Below are 24,152 nucleotides of genomic sequence, written 5' to 3' on the forward strand. Positions count from 1 at the left end.
TCAAGAAATAATGTCTTTCGCATTTATTGCCGTATATTTTACATGTAGTATAAATGGTCTTAACACTCCGAATGTTTTATGTGAGATACATGTATATAGTGACACATAGTGATTTTGATTAAATCTTCTGTAGTAATAAGGCACCATCTTTGTTCATCCACTTCTCACAAATCTGATCTTGTGTTAGCTTTGGTACAATCGCTTTTTTGAGTCGCTAAAATATAAGTGAGGGAAAATAAGGTCAAGATCTAGTAAATTATTTTAAATTCTTAATATATCATAAATAATTATATTAATTTTTATTAACAATACGGGTGTAAATAACGATTTTTCTCCGTGTTTACATAATATTTAAGCTCTGAAACACCTATTCGACCAAACTATAGCTATTAATTATTGTTCAAAGAGTTCATATCATAGATTTCTTAAGTGTTTTTTTAAGAATACTTTTTTTAAAATCGGTCTTAGATTGAAAATTCAAAACCAAAATATCAAACCGCTAATTTTGTTCAAGTATAAAAGTTTGCTATTGATGATATCAAGTTTTACAGCGATCGTGGTAATAATTTACATGTATATACCTGTAATTTAAGATTCATAAAGGTCCTATTTTAGGGGAAAAAAGTGTCATCCTTTTTAATAGTTTTTGAAACATCAAAACACTAAAATTATCATCATTAGAGCAAGAATCCAACTTAATGATACATACCTCTTTGATTGGACCTTTGAGTGATAAAAGTTTGCCCACTACGTAGAAAGGTATACAGCACATGGACACAAGGGCTAGCATCAGTCCGAATCCTTGAGCCCACGGAGGGTACTCGTACTCATTATTGTATTTCAAGGGTTTAAATCCAATCAGGTGAAACGCAAAAATGCCCTTTAAAACCCCACATAGATGATTTATGCATGAATTACTAAACAAGATATCAAATGAAGTAGATTATGTAATATTTTACACTTACTGTGCATACAAGAGGTGTGATGTATTTCCAACATATGTGGAACCATTTGTTGATTCTGTATCCTATCATGAGTTCTATGGCATCGTTAAACTTTTCCGACCCTTCATATTGAAGAGAAAGAGCCTTGTTACATTGCACTAAGAAAGCAAAACTCTGTAATTTACTGATCATTTTATGTTGCATGTAATTCTGCAAACAATCAGATATAAGTTTACTTGATATTATTGGAAATTATGTTTTAAAAGAACAGAAGTCCAGTACATGCAAGTACTTAAAATGATAAGAATAATTCCTCCTTGTGAAAATCATGTTCTCTGCGTAGTTTTTACCTTTCTTCAAGGTTTATACATAAATTAAATATCAAATTTTATTTTTTATGAAAAAAGGGGGGGGGGTTAATTTGTCACATCGCATTCTAGATCAGTTCGCGACGTTAGTATCAGTAAGATGGCCAAAGGCCCAAGGACCAATATTCGTCTAGGGCTGACACTTGATGTGATATAGAAAAGGGTATTTATTAATAAATGTATTTCAGTTTTAAAAATAACATACCAAACACTATAAAACCTGAGCAGTGTGCCATTACAAAAAAAAAGAAAAAATAACAATCACAGAAAAAGTGATAAAATAAAAAATAAAGTATAGGTGTGCAGTTGTCATGGTTTAATCAATATATGATATGACAATAAAACTTAAATGCGTTTCACAGTAATTACTGTACAGAAATTTAAACACGAATACATTGAATAATTTTTAAACAAAAAAGCCCACATATGTTTAAAAATTCTTCAAAATCTCAAATCCAAATTTCGAAGTGCAAACCAGCAGAGGAACTCTGCAAAAAGACTGATAAGATTCAATATTATATATCCATCAGTTTTCCCCTCTTAAAACTGTTAAATTAACACAGTGTGATCCGATTTTGTGGATCAACACACTGTAGTTTTCCAAATCCATATCACCGCTCTCTAAAACTGATGACGTAGTACCAAATAAATAATATCGGTAATTTTTGCGTTTCAAAAGTGTTCATTGAAAGATGGTTAAGATCAGTTAATTAAGAAATAAACAGCATGTTTGACGGTTCACTTAATATGAACCTGGTTGGCCACGTGATCAAATCCTTCGAAGCCAAAAGGGTTTCTTTGGCGATTTAATCACCATCCAAGTTCATTTTACGGTGAATTTTGTAGCATTGTTGTGTATTACCTATATTTATAGGAGAGAGGCAAACCGTTTATAATTATTAACGTAATTTTGATTTTATATTTACAATAATGCAAAGGAGAAGCGCGCGTGGAAATTATTGTGGCGTCATTAATTAGTTTTCAAAAAAAAAATTGAATTATATTGTGATTATACAATGCAACGTAAAAACGTACTAGAATTAACAAAACAAAGATAATTTTGTAATCTTCATCTAATACTGGAAGGGTAAAAATACGATTCTTTTCATAAGAGAAACGTAATTCAAAGGGTCGGATCACGTTATTGCTGTGATGATGATAAATGAAAAGCTCTGCAGAATTATTATATACTAGACTAGACTAGACTAGCCTTTCCCGAGACACAGATTATTCAAACTAAGAAAAGTGTAGTGAAATTAATAGCATTATCGTAGGCTTATAGCTTTGTTATGTAAATGTCAATATTAAGGTGTGTCGATGTATCTATTTCGTAAATGTCCAATATGCAATGTCAACCCGTGCACGCACGGGTCAAAGTCTAGTTATATATTTTAAAAAACCATATTTATTATACAGTATGTAATAGCTATTATTACCAAATACCCATCCAATTACGATGCTTTCCCAGAAGCATACCCAGAGTACGACTACACCGCTGGCTGAATAGTAGTCATATAGCTGGAAGACGTACATTCCTCCCTACAAGATTGATTGATTAATCAATGAAAGATGTTCGATTAAATGTAAACATTGAGACAAATCTTCATTGAGCCATTCCGACAAAAGGAGCATATTTGCAATTAATCAAAACAGCAGTTCTTGAATTGTATTATATCATTAAGTAATGATGATGTCTTTATTAAGGTTTATTTTATAAAAATAGACTTCTATTTTGTCTCTTGGTGTTTTTTAAATGATTTTAGCACATTTTTAGTTTAATTTAGAATAAATGATCATCGGCTATCTTCCTGTAATATTCTAAGCATTAATTTGCATCGAATATGTTTCTGGCCTTTCAATTTCAACATGTGCTAATTGTATCATAACACTCAAATATATATGTATACACATATGTTTCACTATTATTGTAGATACTGTGGAGGGTCAACAAATAAGCCATCAGATTGGCCTTGAACTTTTAAATGCGATATTTTTGGTCATAAACTATTATTAAGTAAAGAAAAAATGTAAATCTTTTAGCTTAAAATTTTTAACAATTTCCCCATGTCTTTATACAGAGATCCCCGTTTAGAGGAGGTTGTTGGAGCTTAAGAATTGTTGCGACCACTTAGCACTCGTTATAGACAACCCTATCACATAAGTTCAAATTATGTAGGTATCAATACATTTCTCAATGCTGGTTATTTTGTCACCCCGTTTAAATTGTTAATAAAAAAATATGTATACTTACCCTGGACACCATTGAAAGACCCATAACAAACCATAAACAACACAAAACCACCGTCAGAATCATTCTTCCTTTAGTCTTATACAGCTGTCGAGGAAACAAGTCGCTTATATGTGCTACCACAGATTCTACCATCACAAACTAAAACAAATTCATCGAAATTAGAGCTATTCATATACTAATACATAAATGTATTCGTTAACGTCAATACACGTTGAAGTATTATATGTAACATATACATATACATTACATTGTTCAATTTAAATGTACAGATGACAAAAATTAAGAAAGTATTAAGTTGTTTGAAATCTTCCTCATTGTATATCAATATCCTAAAAATTACCTCACTGTCAATTCCAATAAGAATTAGCATCATAAAAAACAGAAAACCCCACAATTGTGGAAGAGGCATCATGGTGACTGCCTTGGGGTACACGATGAAAACCAATCCGGGACCTAGATTAGAAAATGAACAATTTGGTTTGGTTATAACTCGAAGTGTAGTAAGACATTTTCTCATAACAATTTTCCAACACAAATAGTTTCATGTACAAATAGTTTTAGATCGGATATATTTAGTAGTTTTTGTAATTTAAAGTTGTCATTGTTTGTTACCTGATTCGGCGACTTGGTGTATATCTACATTCTGTTCTTGAGCCATAAACCCAAGAACAGAAAACACTGCAAAACCACTGAGGAAACTGGTACCACAATTAATTCCGGCAACAATCAACGTATGCCTGCAATATTCAGAATAGGGGCAATCAGGTTTTTCAATAAGCCACAAAACTATGATTATAAATACCTTGGCTTTGAGACATCTAACGTTTAGAAATTTATCTAAGATAACCTGGGATATTTTTAAAGAAGATATTATGCACTGACTTGTAGAAATCTGTATTAAAAGTGTTGTAGCTTCCAAGGCTGGTCATGGCTCCCAAGGCGAGAGCTGTCGAAAAGAATACCTGTGTCCCTCCGTCGATCCACACCTGTAAAAGGGCAATGTATTTAACAAACATAAATACAACAATTTGTTTTCTTGAAAACAACTCATGGAGGTTTCATGTATTAGTTTGTTTAAACCAATTGCTTTAATATAAATAACTATAAAAACGATCCAGTTTTATTTTTTTAACCTCCTACATCAATTTAAGTAAAATAACTGAAATTTTAATACTTTTAAGTAGTGACTGACAGACCGATCACAATTAATCACCTGAGCGTCCTGTAAACGGCTAAAGTCGGGAGACAGGAAGTACTTAATTCCGTTTCCGGCTCCTGGTAAAGTCACACCACGTACCAGTAATGTGATAAGGATGACGTAAGGAAAGGTAGCCGTAAAGTACACCACCTAGCAACACAGAATATGCATCACAAACAAATAGACAGTTTGTTGATTTAGATGTTGGTTTATTTACCATTGAATCCTCAAAGACACTACAGCTTTGACAAGCTACACGAATAGCCTGTTCTATGTACATTGAAAGTATTGAATGAAACAATATGCATATGAATGTTATTCTTTTCCATAACATAAACTTTTTACAAGCATATACATGTACATGTATGTTTTCGATGAGATATTACTGACACATACCAAAACGTAAACCAGATATATATGTTAAATAAAATTAACACCCTGGTTATGTGATGTAAATAAATAGTCGACCGGCTAGCTATAAATACGTTTTAAAATGTGTTCTAACAAAGTAAATAATAGAGCGCTAAATTCGCACATATCAAATATCACTTTGAGCCTGCATGGTAAATGAAAACAATATGCATGTATTCATATTTTCTTTTCTCTCATGAAATTTGACAGATTCGTTGATCTCTTTAATCATCAGGAGAAAACGAACCCAAGAGAAAACGTACCCAGGAGAAAACGTACCCAATTTAACGGGTACGTTTTCTCCAGGAGAAAACGTACCCGGGTACGTTTTCTCCAAGAGAAAACATACCCTATGAAAATCATAATTATACTAATTAATAGTTTTTAATATTTTTAAATAATTTTCAAATGCTACTTTTATGCATATTTCAATGCATAGATGTATAGAAATATATTCAAAGCAAATTGACTGTTCAATGTTACATCTCGTAGTACTTTCCATATATATGAATCAAACAAATATTTAAAAGACTTGGACTTGGTTTTATTTAAGCAACTTTGTTTTATACATAATTTAAAAAAAAATGTTTTAAAAAACGCGATATCGACTTCTTCAGATACCCATCATTTAGTTCTCCAAATGAGATTCCCTTACCAAAATATTGACCTTCTGGCGATACATTCTGGCATTATTGCAGCAATACTGCAGCAACATTCTGGCAACACATTGCGGCAATGTTGCTGCAGTAGCGTTTTTCGTATGCAAATGAGATTGCGGCAATATTGCCAGAAAGATGTTGCCGCAAAAGTTTTGCCGCAACATATTGTTGCGACAACACCTTTCTGGCAATACATTGCGGCAATGTTGCTGCAGTAGCGTTTTTCGTATGCAAATGAGATTGCGGCAATATTGCCAGAAAGATGTTGCCGCAACAACACCTTTCTGGCAATACATTGCGGCAATGCTGCTGCAGTAGCGTTTTTCGTATGCAAATGAGATTGCGGCAATATTGCCAGAAAGATGTTGCCGCAAAAGTTTTGCTGCAACACATTGTTGCGACAACACCTTTCTGGCAATACATTTGCATAAGAAAAATGACATTGCAGAAATATTGGTTCAATGCATTTTCTGTGCTCTGGCATCAATGGTACAATATATGCAATATTTATAAATAATAAATGTATACAGTAAATCAGTCATGTATATTATATTAATCTACAACCAAAATGAAAAAAAAATCTTTCATTGCCACTACAGTTTTATTTTTTCAAAGATGCAAAAAGGTTACAACAAGACTAACATTTTGCATTACATTAAATTTGGACTTTTCAAAAATAAAAAATAAAAAAAAGTTTGTGATTACACAATATTAAAGAAGTAAAAAAATTATTTTATTCAATGTAACATGCACAAAATAAGTATTGAATTAAAAATATAATGTATAATATTAGAGACCTGAAACTGAAATTTCAACATGCTTATAAAGGACACCAGTTAAAATTAATAATCTTTAAATCTAACACATTTTATAAAAACAATAAACACAAATATGATGAACAAATCATGATGGAAACTTGACTAAAAGTACTCAGCCAATCAGTGACAATTTGGTGCTGCAGAATAACGTGTATTGCAGTTTGATTGACACAACGCGCACAGACGGATTGACACAACGCACACAGACGGATATGGACAAAAGTTCACTGTTTACCGTAAGCAAAGCTCAAACCATATTGTTTACAAGTCCTGCACAACCACTTGCTGTATTACGATTGATCAAGGCATTCGTCCTAGGCATTCCAAATGTCCTTTTTTTGACAGTCTCGTGGGCATTCTGATTTCACACATAAACAATCACAAAAACAGCTATCAGAATATCACAACAATATCCACATTGGAATTCAGCACTGTTGTGTATATGTTCCTCTCCATAATCTTAAACAAATTATGCCATCATTCTTTTTTGGTTGCCAGTTGCACCATTCATTTAATCAGTAAGGTGACAGCTTTTTTCATGGTTTTCTTCAGGTCTGTGAAACACAGGGCAGACCTACTGGGAAGATAAATGGATTTCATTTAAGCACATTGGCAATTGTTTTCATATTTTAAGCAGTTCCCCTTCAACTTTTTTAAAATTACATTATAAAATTACCAAAAATATGCCACGGACCCCTTCCCCTGGCAAACTCAAATAACCGTCGGACCCCCCCCCCCCCCGAATAAAATTTTAGATCCGCGCATGGTTCTTAAACAGTGTTGAACCCATTGATATAATGGTAGATCGCAGTCTTTCGGTTTATTTTCTTCTAACAAACATGTTTAAACTGCTATTCAATGAATATATTTTTATTGCTAAACTTACTTTTTCAAAAACGTGCTCATGCAGATGGTGCAGGGGATGTCAACACTCGATTCGTTCACTCAGATTCGTCCTCAGTTCAGCCGTTTTCACAGATAAACACTCCGTTGACAGTGGGGTTTTTTTTAACCTTGTTTACAGATAATTCCCGCATTTCAATCATTTCACCATCTCCAGTGATGGCAGGAGGCTCGATGGCAGACAACATGGCAGCTTCGAATGTGAAAATTGGCGGCTAGCGATTTGATCGACCAATCAGCGCGCGCGTAACTTAACATTGAAACGAAAGTAAAAGTGGAAACAAACAGCATACGAAAATTCTTAATTCAACATGCATCGAGCAGTTTAGATACTCAAATCTAAGTAGACTGATATTTTAACTTAATAAAAAAGAACACACCGTTACAAAAGAACAGACAGGTGGGTATTCACGTAAAACATGAGTGGGGGGGGGGGGGGGGGTGTGATTCAAACTGTCTTTTATAGTGAAACATCGTAATTAACCATGCATAACAGTTATATGCCATTGAAGAGAATATCACTGGATTTTTTTAATTGAGACTTTCTTAGAATAAGACTTTAATCATAAAATATTTATTAGATATAATTTTTTCGACTTATTAATTTTTTTTTGGGGGGGGGGGGGGGACGACATGTACATACAAAAGCAATTCATGCAATTATATACCAGTTTTAGACTTGTGCTGAATGTGTAAAATTTTATAAGTCTAAATTCTGATAAAGCTTTTGCAAGCTCGGTAAGCATAATAAATCAGAGGAAAAAGACAAGTTTGTGGTAAACTTCTTGCAAATTTTGAGGTGTTATAACTGAAATTATATCTAAATAATTGACAATTTTTAACCCCCCTCCACTGCTTGGCTTCTCCTTAAATTTTAATTAAAGCAGAAATCAAATATGATGCAGTATTGCCAGATCGAATAATATATATTATGTATAAATTAGTTCATGATTAAAATTATCAAATACATGTAGATGTTACCAGAAAATTATTTCTGGCAGTATGATACTGAGTGTAGCCAGAATATTACCAGAAGTCGTTGCAGCTAGTGGCAATATTCTAGGTGCATGTTAATATAATTTTTTACAGAAATAACTCCAATAGTATTGCCAGAATGTTGCCAGAAGTTATTGCCGCTAGCGGCAACACTCCAGCAGTATTGCCAAAATGTTACCAGAAGTTGTTGCAGCTAGCGGCAACATTTCACTAGTCTTAAAATCTGGTTTCTGGTAACAAAAATGTGTTGCTGCAATATTGCCGCAATATTGCGGCATTGTTGCAGCAATAATTTTACTTTGGTAAGGGTAATTATTTAACGGTTCCGTTCATGGTGGATTAATTGTTGACTAATTAAAATGTTCAGGTCATGTTCGTGTATGTGTATGTTACAAATTATTGTATGCATTTAAGAACAATAGCAACAAATGATACAAATGTTCATGGTATATTTTATTTTGTTTCATTTAGGAATGTCTGTGAAAACCATTATTTAATATTTTCATAGGGTACGTTTTCTCTTGGAGAAAACGTACCCGAGTACGTTTTCTCCTGGAGAAAACGTACCTGTTAAATTGGGTACGTTTTCTCCTGGGTACGTTTTCTCCTGGGTACGTTTTCTCCAGCATTCGGCAATTGATTCATAAAATTTACCATTTTAACCATATCTAGCTAAAATAAACTATGAAAATTTTAGCGATGTAATTATCGTCATATTTTTGTAAATGAGTATTAATTAGTGACAACCCCAGTCATTTGATTTTATCTAAAGGCATTTTCATATAAAAAAAAAAATACAGCTGACTCGGATTCTAATATTAGGCCAGCGTTGCGCCCCCCCCCCCCCCCTCTTTTTTTAAACGTTGAATAACACACATGGAAAAAGTCATTCACATTAACAGTAAATTATTTGATTATGAAAGATATAATGATAAAATATACTGTACAAGTGTAAAAACAAAAAAATAAAAAAAAATAAAAAAATAAAAAGAAAAGCGAACATTTTGCATTTTGATAATAAAAATGAATATCTAAAAAAATTCGAACTCATGATGCACGCATCACAAGCCCGACACTTTTTCCACTCCGCTAATGTTACGTGTTGCCGTCGATAAAGTCCTTTTAATAAAACGAAATGTCATTTCGATCAGAGGTCAACCAGTTTGTGATGATGTGCCATTCCACCTTAAATACGAACTAGACTTGGACCCGTGCGTTGCATATGATATCGGACATTTACGGTATAGATACATCAACCCACCGTATTGTTGACATTTACATAACCAAGCTTTAAACCTGCAATAATGCTTTTAATTTCATTACACTCTGCTTAAATTAGTTAGAATAATCTAACTGTGTCTCGCCACAGTTAAAATGCCTCCCATATACCCGTAATATAGCAAACAACTGCAGAATCGCTCCGAAACGATTTTGGAGAAAATTAATGAAGCTACATTGAAAAGAATATTTAAATTATTCATAACTAACCATTTTGAGGCTGTTGATATCTTTCATCTAAAAATTTAATTCATATTAATGAAAAATTCGACACTTTTTCACCAACGTTTTTTACTTGCTTCGAATTTACACACCATGTTGACATTCGAAACTCTCGGGATTTTTCATATTAAAGTTATTTCCCGTATTTCCTTATATGACAAAAATTCAATGACAATTTACATGTATTTGAGTTTATCAATGCAAATGTGATATTGTGGAAACCTAAACTAAAGAGCCTCCCGTGATTTAACGTGAATGTAATGCGCATGCGCAAGATTTTAAAATCCAAAAAATCCAGATGATTTCTGGATTTTTTAAAGGCATTTTCGTTGATTATTAATTAGCGAAGATTGATCGAGAAAAAATAAAAACAAACTAAGCTTTGACCCGTGCGTGCAAGGGTTGACATTGCATATTATATAGGACATTTACGAAATAGATACATCGACACATTGTATTGATGACATTTACCTAACCAAGCTTTAAGCCTACAATAATGCTATAAATTTCTTTTCACTCTGTTTTGTTAGAATAATCTAACTGTGTCTCGGGATAGGCTTTCACCACGGTTGAAATGCCTCCCATATACCTATAAAACATGTATAACACGTACATGTATCTATGTCTCTGCCGTAATGTAGGCCCTGCAGAAAATTGCAGATCGAATCGCTCCGAAAAGATTTTGGAGAAAATTCATGATGAAGTTGCATTGAATTGAACGTCAAATTATTCATAACAAACCATTTTGAGGCTGCTAATACCTTTAATTTAAAAATTTAATTCTATTGTTAAAGAATTCAACACTTTTTCACCACCGTTTTTTGCTCGCTTCAAATTCACACTCCATTTTGACAATCGAAACTCCAGGTATTTTTCAAAGTAAATGCACTGTGTTCGAGTTATCTCCCGTATTTTCTTTGATGAACAGCTAGAATCTATAGCATATTTCCAATAAAAATTTACACGTATTGCATTATCGTTTCTGAGGTTATCCATGCAAATGTGGTATTTTGGAAACATAAACTAAAGAGCATACTGTGCTTTAGCGTGAATGTAATGCACATGCACAAAATTGTAAAATCCAAAAAATCCAGATGATTTCCGGAATTCTTTGAGGAAATTTCGTTGATTATTAATTAGGGAAGCTTGATTGAGAAAAAAACAAAACAAATTGGTTATCTTCAAGTACCAATGATGTTTAAGATATATAAAACAAAAGACAGTACTCTTCCGATTTATCGGTATTAAAGCCCAAAAATTCGAGTCTATTATTTTAATATAGTAGTATAGATATGGATTACGAAACATCTGTGGATGTGCATAGTAAACTCTATGATAAAAAAAGAAAGATTTCTATGACAAACCTTTCCACTCCATTTGACACCCCTCCAGATACAGAAATAGACAACTATCCACATCACCAACAGACAGACAGCCAGGTGAGGCACAATACCACCACCATTTTCTATGGAATCCGAGATTTGGATAACATGGTTTCTTATTTTAAAAAAAAATCGAGGAATTCGATTTGAGACATTAAGTTTAATACCACAAAGGTCATGTCAAAATTTAAATGCGTTATCGTTACTATCGTAAAATAAAAAAATTTTAAAAGTTAACATTTGAGAAATTCGGTTTATAAAAAAATAATAATAATTGTCCAAGAGATTTTAATCCCCCCCCCCCCCCCGGGAGCATGATTCAAAGATTCACAGAATGACAATTTAGTATTTATAGAATATGCAAAATAACCTTACGTACGAGACGTTTCTCTTTATTTATCAATATATGCAAAATATATTCACTTGACATTAGTGTTTATATCATCAACAAAAAATATCGGGAAATTATCATCTTTTAATAAGCACTCACTGCCAAAACTCGACGGCCGGGTCTACAGCAGTTACGTTACTCAAGGAACAGTTTGTGTCGGTTGTGTTAATCAGGTTGCTGTACAGAGTTCCATTAATCAAGCTCTTATTTTCCCATGTTTGTCCATTGCTGATTGAAGAATTGTATGTACTTCCGGATGTACAGAGGCGTCTCTGTAATTCTTCATTGGAAGATGCACATCTGTAAATCATACTTAAAGATTATCTATAAAAGCATAAGTATAAACGTCTACCAAATTTTTGCCAAAATTGATTGATTTGCTTACTTTAGGGCAAAATGAATTGAATATAGATGTAATCTTTCAATCATCTTATAAGCTGCTGAACAGCTGAAGTTTCTCATTTTAAAGGGACCTGAACACAATTTTAACTCAAAATTTCCAAATTTTACTTTTCCATTTTGTTATGTCTAGAAAGGTTAATATTGGTATTTTTCTTAATTCCTCAAATTTTGAAAGTCCAATATCGAGTTAAAAGTAACTTCTCGGATTTGTAAACAAAGCTCGGGTCCTGTAATTGAATTTCAATCAAATCTTTCCTTTGTTGATTTTTTTGAACCCATTGAATTAATTAATATTGTTTTTCATGCACTATTTCAAACAAGTGATACCCTTACTTTACATTATTTGTAAACAAATACACGAAAAAGACTATAGCTTTGTTTTAAAAAGGAACTAAAAAAAACAGTGATTTTTTAAAATTTGTAATCCTGGATAAGTTCTTTCACACATTCTAATAGATATAATCCGCTTTAGATTATATACATAGATATTTTCGTACTTTCGAGCACAATTGAAACCCTAACTTTGCTGACAAAATTAAACTATATGAAACGCTATTGGTTTTCCAGGTTACAAAAAAGAAGTTTCTTTATGGAGTGATTGACTTCGGCAATCAAAATAAATATGACCACACTTTAAACGTGTACACTTTCGCATTTCATTGATTAGGAGCATAAAAAAAAGAATTTGCCAAGGTATTTTCTCCATGATAAAATAATATAATATAGATATAAGTAATGTTTCAAGTATGTTTACGTAAAAATTTTACTTTCTCGTTTTAGAATAAATAAGCCCCATGCATGCTTTTCCATGTTTCCATGTTTGCAGTTAGTTATCTGACTTAAGTCATAACATGAATTTTTAAAACTGTGTAATATACTAGATATAAAGCTTAAGATTACCACTCCTTATATTCTCTGTTCGATGTACAATCCAATGGCTAACATGTATCTGAATTCCTTATCTACACAATCCAAACTGTTTTATCATTGAAATTGTAAACAAGGTATATTATCAAACTGAACTGATTTTAAAACAAAGGTGAGAATACCTGTCTGTGTTCCAGGCATTGAGACAGGAACCCCACGGTATCTCCTTCGCCACACTGGCGTACATGTAGTATAGACCCCAGGCAAGAATCACTATATAGTATGTACTGCACAGGAAAGATATCAGAAGAGTGGAGATGCCGATACCTGTCGTAAAAAAATAATCATTCCTGGAAGCTTTGTAAACAATACATGTACTATCCATACAAATTTTTATTGCTATTCGTTGTTGTGGTTTGGTGTTGATTACATGCTTTGCTATAAGCCTTCGATCACCCCTAAACCGTGACTGTCAAATATAAATGGGATTTGCCACAGTTCTTACTTAAAGGAAAATTTTATGTTCAAATATAAACTCGATTTAACAAACAGCAACCATTTCATCATAGGTTTTTAAAATGTAACTGACAGAGATATTTGTATACATATTTTATAATTGTGAACACAAGTTTTATATAAAGATTTGTGCTGCTTAATAACTAATATCAGATTCCCTCTAATTTAATTTTGAAGACCCTTTGACATTGGGACATTGTCACAGTTGCTGCTAAAGACATTTCCACACGAGTGAATTAGAATAATGATTATTATTATATATTTTCAAAGGCGTAAACAAGCACAATAAAAGACACACGTTGTTCAACAAAAAGACGAACCTTGAAACAAAGGGCAGATAATCCAGGACTTCAGTCCTCCCCTGGACATGTACTGACCCAGACCAATCTCTAGTAACAGAATGGGCAGTGCTCCACAGAACACCATGATAAAGTATGGAATCAAAAACGCTCCTGAAATATATTAAATAGGAAGAAAAGTTGCGTCTTGAACAATAAACTGAAGTATATAAAGGCATACTCTGGTGAGCATTTCTGTACAATATTCTATATCTTTTTTTCTGATTACCCTTTATGATTTGATTCAATCATCTTCAAAGAGAAGTATTAAAATAAAGGAAATATCAATGGTTGTTTACATAATTGTATCGCAGATCAAGTCTATGTTATATGAGTTATTCTAATCGTTTTTCAAATTTATTTTATTTATCTAATACTAAAATCGATGGGACCCTGTGATTTTACCATTTTGTCAACATAACTTATAAACTGAGTTTATTTTAACAATGACATTGTCAGTTCCCTTAAATCAAGTTACATGTAGCTAATTTGTAGGATCGGCCCAGCTACCAGCTCGTTACAGACCTTTGTTTCAACAAAACAACACGATTGTATATACAAAACACCATGTATGAAAACTCGAAAAATCAATTATCTAACGCAAAAAAAACTCACAACAAAGAAAATATGTTGTTGCTTTAAAAAAATCAAGATTCAAAGTATTGGGTTAAGTTACATACCTCCTCCGTTTTTGTAGCATAGATATGGAAATCTCCAGACATTGCCCAGGCCAATGGCAAAGCCGATACAGGCTAGAAGAAAATCAAGCTGACTAGACCATCGGGCGCGCTCCCTCAGGCTTCCCGTCTTTAACTGTTCGATTTCCACTGAGGTCTTCAATCTCTTTTTCTCATCCATGGTGGACACTGGTGAGAGCTACAATGTTTGCATACAAGTAAAGTTTTGAATCTTTTATGTTGTATCATTTCATTAATGGAACATGATGACATCTATCTAACTGAAGTTCAAATATCGAGTAAATAAAAGGAATCTTCAATTTTGAGAAATTTTAGATTTGAATCCTTTTTTTTCAGAATGCTTGGTAACTCAAGCTTGTTTATTTAGGGTGAATCAGAGCTTAGTTTCTAGGTAAAAACAATGAGAAATTGTGTTATTAACGGTAATTATACATTAGATATGAACAAAATCATTCAGTGTATAACATTTGGGGGTTTTTTTTAATGTCTGTGAGTGAAATATATAATTAATCATTATATTTGGCCTAATTAAATATAATTTCACATCGAATGTCTGGCAAATGTTTGAATCTATCATACATTTAATTCAGTTTAATTTGATAAGTATTCTATTAAAGTATATAAGAATGCATGCATTGGATCGAACAGCATCCACAATGCCTATATATGCTCTCTCCTACAGTCAAGGTATAATACATTTCAATTATGTATGATAGTTGATATTATGAATAGAATTGGAAGGAGGTACAGAACAAGGAAAAAACTAAAAAAAAATGAAGATGGGGAAAATAATAATAATTAAAAAAAATAACAGTAAAATGTAAACAGATTAATTACAAGAGAAAAAAATCTGTTAAGTAGAAGAAAAATGAAAATATTAATATCAAAAAATGATAATCGACAGATGAAAAGTTTGTGGAAGAAAAACAAATAGACAAATAAAGAAAAGAAGACAGGGATGAAAAGTAAAATTATTGATTATAAAACAATAATAATAATGATTATAAAAAATAATAATAATATACTGTAAAAAAAAAAATCAAATTAAGTTACCCTATTGATACAATTTGCATATACAGTGTCTAAATGTTTACATGGCTAACTTGAAAATGTTTGTAGTTTTGATATAAGTATGGATTTTTTCAAATAGCAGTCAGTTATTTTGTAATGTTATTTTGTTATTTTCCAAAAAGTAGGTGCTTATTTGTTTAATTTTGGTATGATATTGTCATCCATATACTTATATAGTGATTGCCATTGTGGGGCATAGAATGAACAATATAAAAAGAAGTGTTTGGAGTCTTCCACATCTAACAGACACTTCTGACATAGTGGTGAATCAAAGAGGTGATGTGAGAAGAGATCAGCATATCTAAGTTACTACTGTTATTTCTCAATTGACAATGCCAAATACTTTCTAATCTTTTACCATAATTATATAATATATATTTTTGCATTTTTAGTTTTTTTTAAATAGTAATATTTTAAGGCTGTTCTTAAATGCGTTTTTATTGTTTGCAATTGTGTTTTTGACTTGCATGTAAGGGTAAAGCATTGTAATAATTACATTTATAAAGTAATGTGGTGTATTACTACAAAGTGTTTCACCAACCCAGACGAGGAGGTTAAGCTGTCATAGCTAGGCTAAATCTGAAAATAACCAAGGAAAAGCAATCCTGTGAGAATGTTCAATTTGAGCACTTCGGATATTTATTTTGACGTGTACTCACGATTTTACGTGTACTCACGAAATCATAAATTCAGAATGTCTGTAGTATATAGACCCCCATCATAAAGCGTGTCCAGTTTTACTGAGGAGTTTTCTCAACATTTAGCAACATTAGTTGTAACATCAGAAGAACTTTTCATCACAGGCGATTTCAACATCCATGTCGACAATCTGAACAATGTGGGCACGCAGAAGTTCCCAAACTATCTTGATGAGTTTTGTACAAAACAACATGTTGTTGACACAAGCCACGACAAGGGTCAAACGGTCAACGGTCGCACCGTAAGACATATTACAAATATCAATTCTGTTTTAATATTTTCTCCACTATGTTTATATACATCTGACTATTTGTATCTATGTTTATTCTGTATATTGTTTCCTTTTGTACCCAAACAATTTTTGTTTGCATAAACTATATAACTAAACTCGATCTTGAACTTTGTCCACAAACTATGTCTGCGTAAATATTGCTTTCCTAAAAATAATTTAATCGCATAAAAAACTGACTCTTTAAAGACATTAAAAAAGCAATTGAATTAGAAAAGTCAATCATGTGTAAACTACATTGATTGGACCTCAAGGTAAAACCTAGATATCGGTGATGGTTGATGTATACTATAAATTACCTTTGGAAAACTCATTTGAAAGCTTCATATTTTATTAAAATATGAAGATTTGCAATGAATAGTAATTCTGATTTTTTTAAAAATAGCGGCCGATAGATAGCGAAGTTTGAGTTGTCTAGTATGATTTTAAAAGTATAAGAAATTCTTAACATGCTAGAATATTTCACTAAGATTAATATTGTTATATTCTCTCCAGATAAGAAAAACATCAACTGTAAAGCGCAAAAAGGTACTTTTTCGGATAATTTTATATTGGATTTGAACTAACACTTCCAAAGTATTTAAATAATCGGAGGGAAATCTATCTGTTTGAATCAAATTTCTGTGGGAAATACTTTATCCTCTATGAAATACAATTCATCGAATTTTAGAGAAAATTCTACAAGATATCTTGAAACAAAATGATTTATTCATTAAGATTTATAAGTTTCTTGTGGGAAATAGATTTTTGAAATTAAAATATATCATCTTTTTGGTGAGCCCCGCTTGAAAAACAAGTTGTAATGCAATAGATATAAATAGTTATCAATATCACTTGATATGAATGGATATTTTAAGCGGATGAAATTATACAAACTTTGTACTGGCATAGTTATCCGGCACAGTGTAAAATCCAATTTCTCATCGCTTTTAATAAACCTTTAATTAAGACATATTAGAAGATGTAAAAGAACAGTATATGCATCACCTAATTGGCCTTGTCTTTTTATTTTCACTTTTCTAACTGTTCTTAGTCTTAAAATTCCTCTAGATCTGTTCGAGTATGCTTTATTTGATTCAGATTCGTTTAATTTCATAACTAGCTCCGAAACAAAAACATGAGTTTTTATATGATATTTTATAGAAATTATTATTAACCGAAAAAGAGACTAGATTTGTTTTATAGAAATATTCAAATCAAGCAGAAAATAGTTACTTTGGAATATATGTAGCATTTATTCATGGATTTATTGTGTTAAGCACATTCTATTCCCTGTTGTCTATCTAAACATGGATGATCAATTATGGTTCAACTTCAACCCAATATGGATCACCGCTTGATAAAGTCTATTTTTGTGTAACCAAACGTGGAAGGCTGATATAAATTGTTCGTCAACAGATGCATCCTGGGATATAACATGTTCAAACCAATCTTAGTTTGTCTATGTATAAGTGTAATACAAAAATGTTTGTTAAATTTCGGTCAGATTACCAGTAGAGATGAAAAAAGGACAGGTGTACTCCACAATGACGAACGGTTACATAAATATTCAATATGGACGGAAGTAGTAGAAAAAACAAAACAGTCTTGAAAGAAGTGCTGTGTCACGACTTCGGATCATTTATGTTTAAAATATCATTATTACAGACAATTTATATTTTGAAAGTTGTGATAATTATTATTTGTGCAGCTTCATTCTGTCTACGTTCTCATCCTAATTTACTTGGGTGAATGGGTATAGAGTTCAGTCTAGGAATAATAGTTCTCCCTTTGATATTATCTTTTTCTATTCGGATATAAATGTTTAAAACTAATTACGCTACCTGTCATATTTTACAGCAAAAAATGGTATGCGCTATTGCGCAATGTTCTATCACTAGCATGTATAGATTTTTGTTCTTGTCATTTGGATAAACACTACTGTTGTCCATTTTTTGTGTGTCTGAATCGTTCCATACATCTAGTTTATCTCTAATAAAAGTATCAAAATGACTAGATTATATATTCGTGGTCAAAGGTGTGATAATTCTTGAATCTACGAGCTGACAAAATTATTTGTCGCAAGTCGCAAGTTCGATGAAATTAATTATACGATAGTTATTTCAGGGATCTTTTTAAGGTTAAGCGGACCTACAGGTCAATATATCTTAACAGATAATATAAAAATATCACTCTCATTCAACAAAGAGTTCCGTGTCCTCGAAAAATTATCGGAGACCAAATATAACGACCAAGCGTGTAGTAGATAATCATTAATAAGAATTTATGAAATAGAAAAAATTATTCCACGATGGTCCATATAAGGGATGCTAGTTTACTCAATAACATGATATCAATTTCTATGCAAGCATATATAAAAATATGAAGTGGGTTTTTTTCAACTTGGATAAATGCCATTGCATTGAATCCAAATTAAGTTTAAAGCTATAAAAGTCATTCCAATTCAATTGAGTTTTTTGCTCAAGAAATCTACTTTTACTGCTATTTTCCAATTCTTTTTCATTGATCAATATAGATGCTTAAAATCTTACCTTTCAAATGATGTAAAAGAGGAGCTTTCGATTATTTTCTCTTAAGTGTGATGAATTATGCAGACCGTGAAAGCTGAACGATCGAATGTCTCCCCGTTTCGTGCAACAACATGTTCTCTAAGATGATACAAACTTTCAAAGCGTTACAAATTATTTAAAATAAAAACTGAAATTATGAAGACCGTTTAATCCTCACTTTTTAAGCAGGTTTTTGTTTAGACACTCAGTCAAAAAAATACTATTCTTAAATACATATTGTGTGACAATCAGTGACTGGTAATGTTTATACTCGACGCGGCTATCAAATTGAACTTGATGAAATTTGAAAAGTCACACCAATGAGATTTAATATTGTCCTAAAAACTACAAACTGATTTTATTGTTAAAAATATTGCAGGGCCCATTATTCGTATTCTTGATGATTTTTACTTTTTACTACATATTTCTGCTGTTATTTTTGTTTGTGAGAACCTGTCTGCATTACGGCTCATTGAAGATTAAACGACATAAACGATCTATTGAGAAGAAATACAACTGCATTCAAGAACCTAATCAACCTTATAAAAATAAAGAAGGAAAAGAAATTAATATTATTAACAAATGAAAGACGATTACAGATTCAGAAGCTTCAAAGAATAAACGTATTTACTGTTTAATTTGATGGCCGTTACATGCAATTGCTCGTCATTTACCGGTTTAATGGATATTGGTTGAAGTAATGTGGATAGAATGCGTTACAACATGTAGAATTTTTAATGGAGGGCATCACTTTCCCATGGCATATGATATGAATTTTTAAAGGTAAATAGCTCGTCAGTCAGGTGCAAACCACTAAAACCAAAATAGTTATATTCTCTATATTCAATGGTCTATTATAATGGGAATGTAAAATATCACCTTGGATGGATGCACTGGCATAATTATCAGACAGTGTTTAAAATTCATGCATATCACAACTTGCTATTTCTTAATTTGCTCCATATAGATAATTGTCAGGAGATAAATGATTCATAAAGAATCCAACAATTCAGTGTGCTAAAATTTTATTCATGAATTCAAGCAGTGTATATATAGGATTATCCGATGTCTTTTGGATGATTTAAAAACATATAAACAGTAAACAACCTTAAGTAAAGATGCTCTTTAGACAAGCTATTGATGATTTAGCTTTATTATGCTTGTAAAAAAAATTTCAAACTTAAATTTTGAAAGCCAACAAATGTTGCGGAACAATGAATATTCACTATTATCAATGAACAAAAAACGCAGCCGAAAAAAAGTTTTACTGGCCAGTTGTTTTTTCAATTTACAGAAAAATAAAAATGGATAATTTAAATCAAATTAAATTTTGTAGAAACCTGATTGTAAAAAAAGTAGTTAAAGTGTTAATTGTGTGCGCGCGCTCTCTCTCTCTCTCTCTCTCTCTCTCTCTCTCTCTCTCTCTCTCTCTCTGTGCAAAGGCAAAAATATGTCGATTGAATTTTAATGAACATTTATTGTTAACTGACTGCATCAATTTGAGTTGGTCGCTGTGTCAGTTAAAATTATCTTTGGACTCAATGTGCAATCAATGATACTGCATGTACTCAATTCAAATGTTTAAAAAATGTAAAACGAGATATAACTAAGCATTCCGCACTGAGTTGTTCGTGTTACTTTTATTGTACTGGTGTTTTGTATGATTTAATGTTCTTTAAATCCGGGATCGATTTTCGAAGCTTCACAGCTGGTGTAGTCTCTTGCTTAGGTCTTTAAACTACATTGTCTCTAACACCTTTACCTGTGGATTAGCATGTAACCTGTATAAAAAGAAGAAAGACATCTTCCATTTGACTACTTATATTGTTTAATAAGCAACATCACAATGCTACAGTGGCTATCATGAAGATATTATATTGTATACATTGTGTACAGTAGGTTTTGAGTACAATATCTTTCGACATCCTAGGTTTTCGTCTTATAATAAATGAGTAACAGTGGTCATAAACATGATATATACCTATAAAAGGAACGAAAAGGGGGGGGGATACATTTGTACATATTGATTGATATATTGATGTAATGCCAAGTACTGACTGCTACAATGGACAATCTTTCGTTTTTCGTCAGTTGTATTTTTCAAAAATCCACTCATTTCTGTAAATCGTATCACCTTCATTCCAACAATATATAGTCTTTATCTCGCCATTACTAAAATATGAATTGTGTCATTTTGATATCAACACTAGTAATGTATACCCTATTTGAACATGATAACATTATGATAACATTACTTTTTATATACAAAGTATATATAAAGATATGTATGTTCCTGGTTACCTTACTACCTTTACTGCGTTTACGGTTTAAGGTTAGGTTAGGAGGGAAACATGTCGCTAGAAATCTTGTCACAGGCCAGTATCACACTAATTAGTGCTTCCCTCTCCGTCATTGGAGGACTGGCACTCTTACTGACATACGTGAAGATTCCAGACTTTCAAACTTCTGTCCACAGACTTCTTGTTTTTCTGACGATTGCTGATATTCTGACTGCTTTTGGATACATCATAGGGACTGTGAACTTTCTCACACTGAATGATGATCAGAGGAACACTACAGATCCAATGTGTGAAGCACAGAGCTTCATCACTACTTTCTCTAGCTTATCTTCCTTTGGTTGGACGTCTGTTATTGCAATTCATCTGTATCTTCTGATCAGGTCTCATAGAAACTTTGAAAAGGATCGTTTGGTAAAAGCTTGGTACTTTACCATAGGATGGATTTTTCCTGGTGATGATTTTTTATTCAAATTTTAAATAAGTTGCATGGAACGCTATTTTTTTTTCATTTATTTCTATTCAAAAATTAACATTCGTGCATTTTCTACAAATTTTGCTATCAAATAATATCTATAACATTGACTTTAAAATACGGTTAAATATTCAATTTATTCTCTATATAGCAACCATAACCACTGTTGTTTTGGCAATAAAAAAGCTTGGTAGAGATACCCACGGACAGCAAGCAGGAACTGGCTTATGGTGCTGGATCAAACTTGATTACAAGGACAACAGAATTCACCCAGCAGATATACGTCTTATGTTCATATCAGGAAAGCTCTGGGAAATTCTAACATATGTACTGTCATTCTCTGTATACATGTTGTTAAAAATTACCACGTTTTTAGAGGTATGACTTAATACACATTTTCCACTGCCTTTGGAATTTACACAGAATGAAGCTTTTTCACTCAGTCAACTGAAATATGACTGAAAGGTAACAAAAAGGTGACTGAATTGCATATCTCTGCCATTCAATTACTTTTCCAGAACTTTCAGTTGACATTCAGTTAGCTGAATGAAAGAGCTTAATCATGTGTTATGTATTGTTTACCTACATGTATCTCATATGGTTGAAAATACGTGTTCAAATCTATTTACTTCTAGAGACAAAGAAACAGTAACTACAGCTGGGGTCGTGTCAAAGGAACGGATCTAAGAGACGAAGATGAAAGGTTTTGCTTCACATGGCTCATTCTTTATTTACTGAGACTCTGGGGAACTATAAGATTTTTCTTTGCAATCTCTGGTGACGGATCTAATCAAAAAATTACAAATGCGGACAACATCCTTAAATATTTTCATTGTGCTGGGGACTGTGCGCAGGCCTTGGGAAACTTTCTTTTATTTTGTGTTTTTGATAAAAACGTCAGAAAGAAGTATGGAGAAATATTTCGTAGATACCGTTATGATCGAAATCAAAATGTATTGTTAAATACTTCAGAATCTACAAATTATCAAACTACATTTCGTATCAGACGGAAGGAAAATGACGCCATGTGAATCGAACTGACTCCATCTTGTGTATTGTCTTGGAAAGAAATATAAACATTAGGTCCATAACGGAGGAAATAAAACTTGTATAAAAAGGAACTAAATTATATGTACCGAACTTAACTTTAATTGTAAAATAATGTCTGAAGGAGTGTGTCTGATTTTTTTAAATTTAGAATTTCTATACAAAGTAAAGTAACCTCTGTAACAAGGCCTAGCGAACGCATATCATTGAGGGAATAACAATAGTTTCATTTATCCCCTTTCTCAAACTTAAAAAAAAACAATGCATATTCAGTAGAAATCTTCCTCTTCGGTGTGAAACTTTAGGATGAAATTGATGACTTACCAGTTCATGGTTCATGAACGGTTTAATATCAAATCCAAAACTTTTTGTTTATTTTTCGTCAATACATCATGATGGGCCTTCTTTTAAGGTTATTATAATGAATATTGTAGCACAATATCATTATTTAAACAAACAATTTGTCCTTATATAAACCTGATGAAATAGAAAGTAACAATCTGTATTTTGTGTTTAATTTACAATTTGCATGTGGTGTTTATTTTCTAACATAAACACTATTTGTTTTTACTAGTTGATTTGTTTGCTATCTATATTACGTTATATCAGTCAACCGTCAGTATATTCCAAATAACTTAGATAATTTTTATATTTAGAAATAAATAAGAATGTCGTACATTGTAATCAGTCTCACTATATACTTAGCAATTCAATGTGTAGAAATTTTTGAAATTGATAATGAAAGGACAAAATGTACCCCATTGCGCTAAAATGTCACTTTTTAAAAAGATGTAAAAGTGCTATTAGTCTTTCCAATTATAAATTGATGTTGTTTACCTGGTGCGAACTCGCTTAAGGTGTTCACTATACCTTAAGATGGTTCCTCAAATCAGCAGAAAACGATAGCATGCTGTATGAGAAGAATACAAGTCAAATAGGCAAAAAATAAGCAATTTTGGGGGTGGATATAATCTTCTACAATTTAATTCAGTAAATATGAATAAAAGCGGGCGGCTTTGAACATTTTAGAGTATGAATAATTGCAATGGAAACAATCGAATAACAACCAAATATAATCAAAAT

At 32.1% G+C, this 24,152-nt stretch overlaps 2 protein-coding genes across 4 annotated transcripts; one reads left to right on the forward strand and one right to left on the reverse strand.

Annotated features, from left to right (window-relative positions):
* Positions 1-19,415, reverse strand: LOC105345366 (sodium- and chloride-dependent taurine transporter-like). Of its 3 annotated transcripts, XM_066078328.1 has the most exons (16): positions 19,233-19,308; positions 16,255-16,292; positions 14,625-14,820; positions 13,927-14,058; positions 13,273-13,417; positions 11,921-12,121; positions 11,413-11,545; positions 4,777-4,911; positions 4,446-4,549; positions 4,176-4,300; positions 3,904-4,016; positions 3,564-3,701; positions 2,749-2,851; positions 966-1,066; positions 710-880; positions 1-214 (listed from the first exon to the last, which is right to left on the reverse strand). In XM_066078328.1, the coding sequence occupies exons 3-16, from the start codon at positions 14,800-14,802 to the stop codon at positions 119-121; spliced, it is 1,875 nt and encodes a 624-aa protein (XP_065934400.1). In that variant the 5' UTR covers positions 14,803-14,820; positions 16,255-16,292; positions 19,233-19,308; the 3' UTR covers positions 1-118. The 3 variants fall into 3 exon arrangements, with proteins under 3 accessions (XP_065934400.1, XP_034339322.1, XP_065934401.1); XM_034483431.2 differs by lacking the exon at positions 16,255-16,292 and having other exon boundaries at positions 19,233-19,415; XM_066078329.1 differs by lacking the exons at positions 16,255-16,292; positions 19,233-19,308 and adding an exon at positions 16,391-16,611.
* A 2,133-nt stretch (positions 19,416-21,548) lies between these two features.
* Positions 21,549-24,048, forward strand: LOC105329947 (G-protein coupled receptor 157). Its single transcript, XM_011431450.4, has 3 exons — positions 21,549-22,001; positions 22,174-22,400; positions 22,658-24,048. The coding sequence occupies exons 1-3, from the start codon at positions 21,602-21,604 to the stop codon at positions 23,051-23,053; spliced, it is 1,023 nt and encodes a 340-aa protein (XP_011429752.2). The 5' UTR covers positions 21,549-21,601; the 3' UTR covers positions 23,054-24,048.
* The last annotated feature ends 104 nt before the right edge of the window (positions 24,049-24,152 follow it).

The sequence above is a fragment of the Magallana gigas genome, chromosome 3 (assembly GCF_963853765.1).
Source record: "Magallana gigas chromosome 3, xbMagGiga1.1, whole genome shotgun sequence".
NCBI classification, from domain to species: Eukaryota; Metazoa; Mollusca; class Bivalvia; order Ostreida; family Ostreidae; genus Magallana; species Magallana gigas.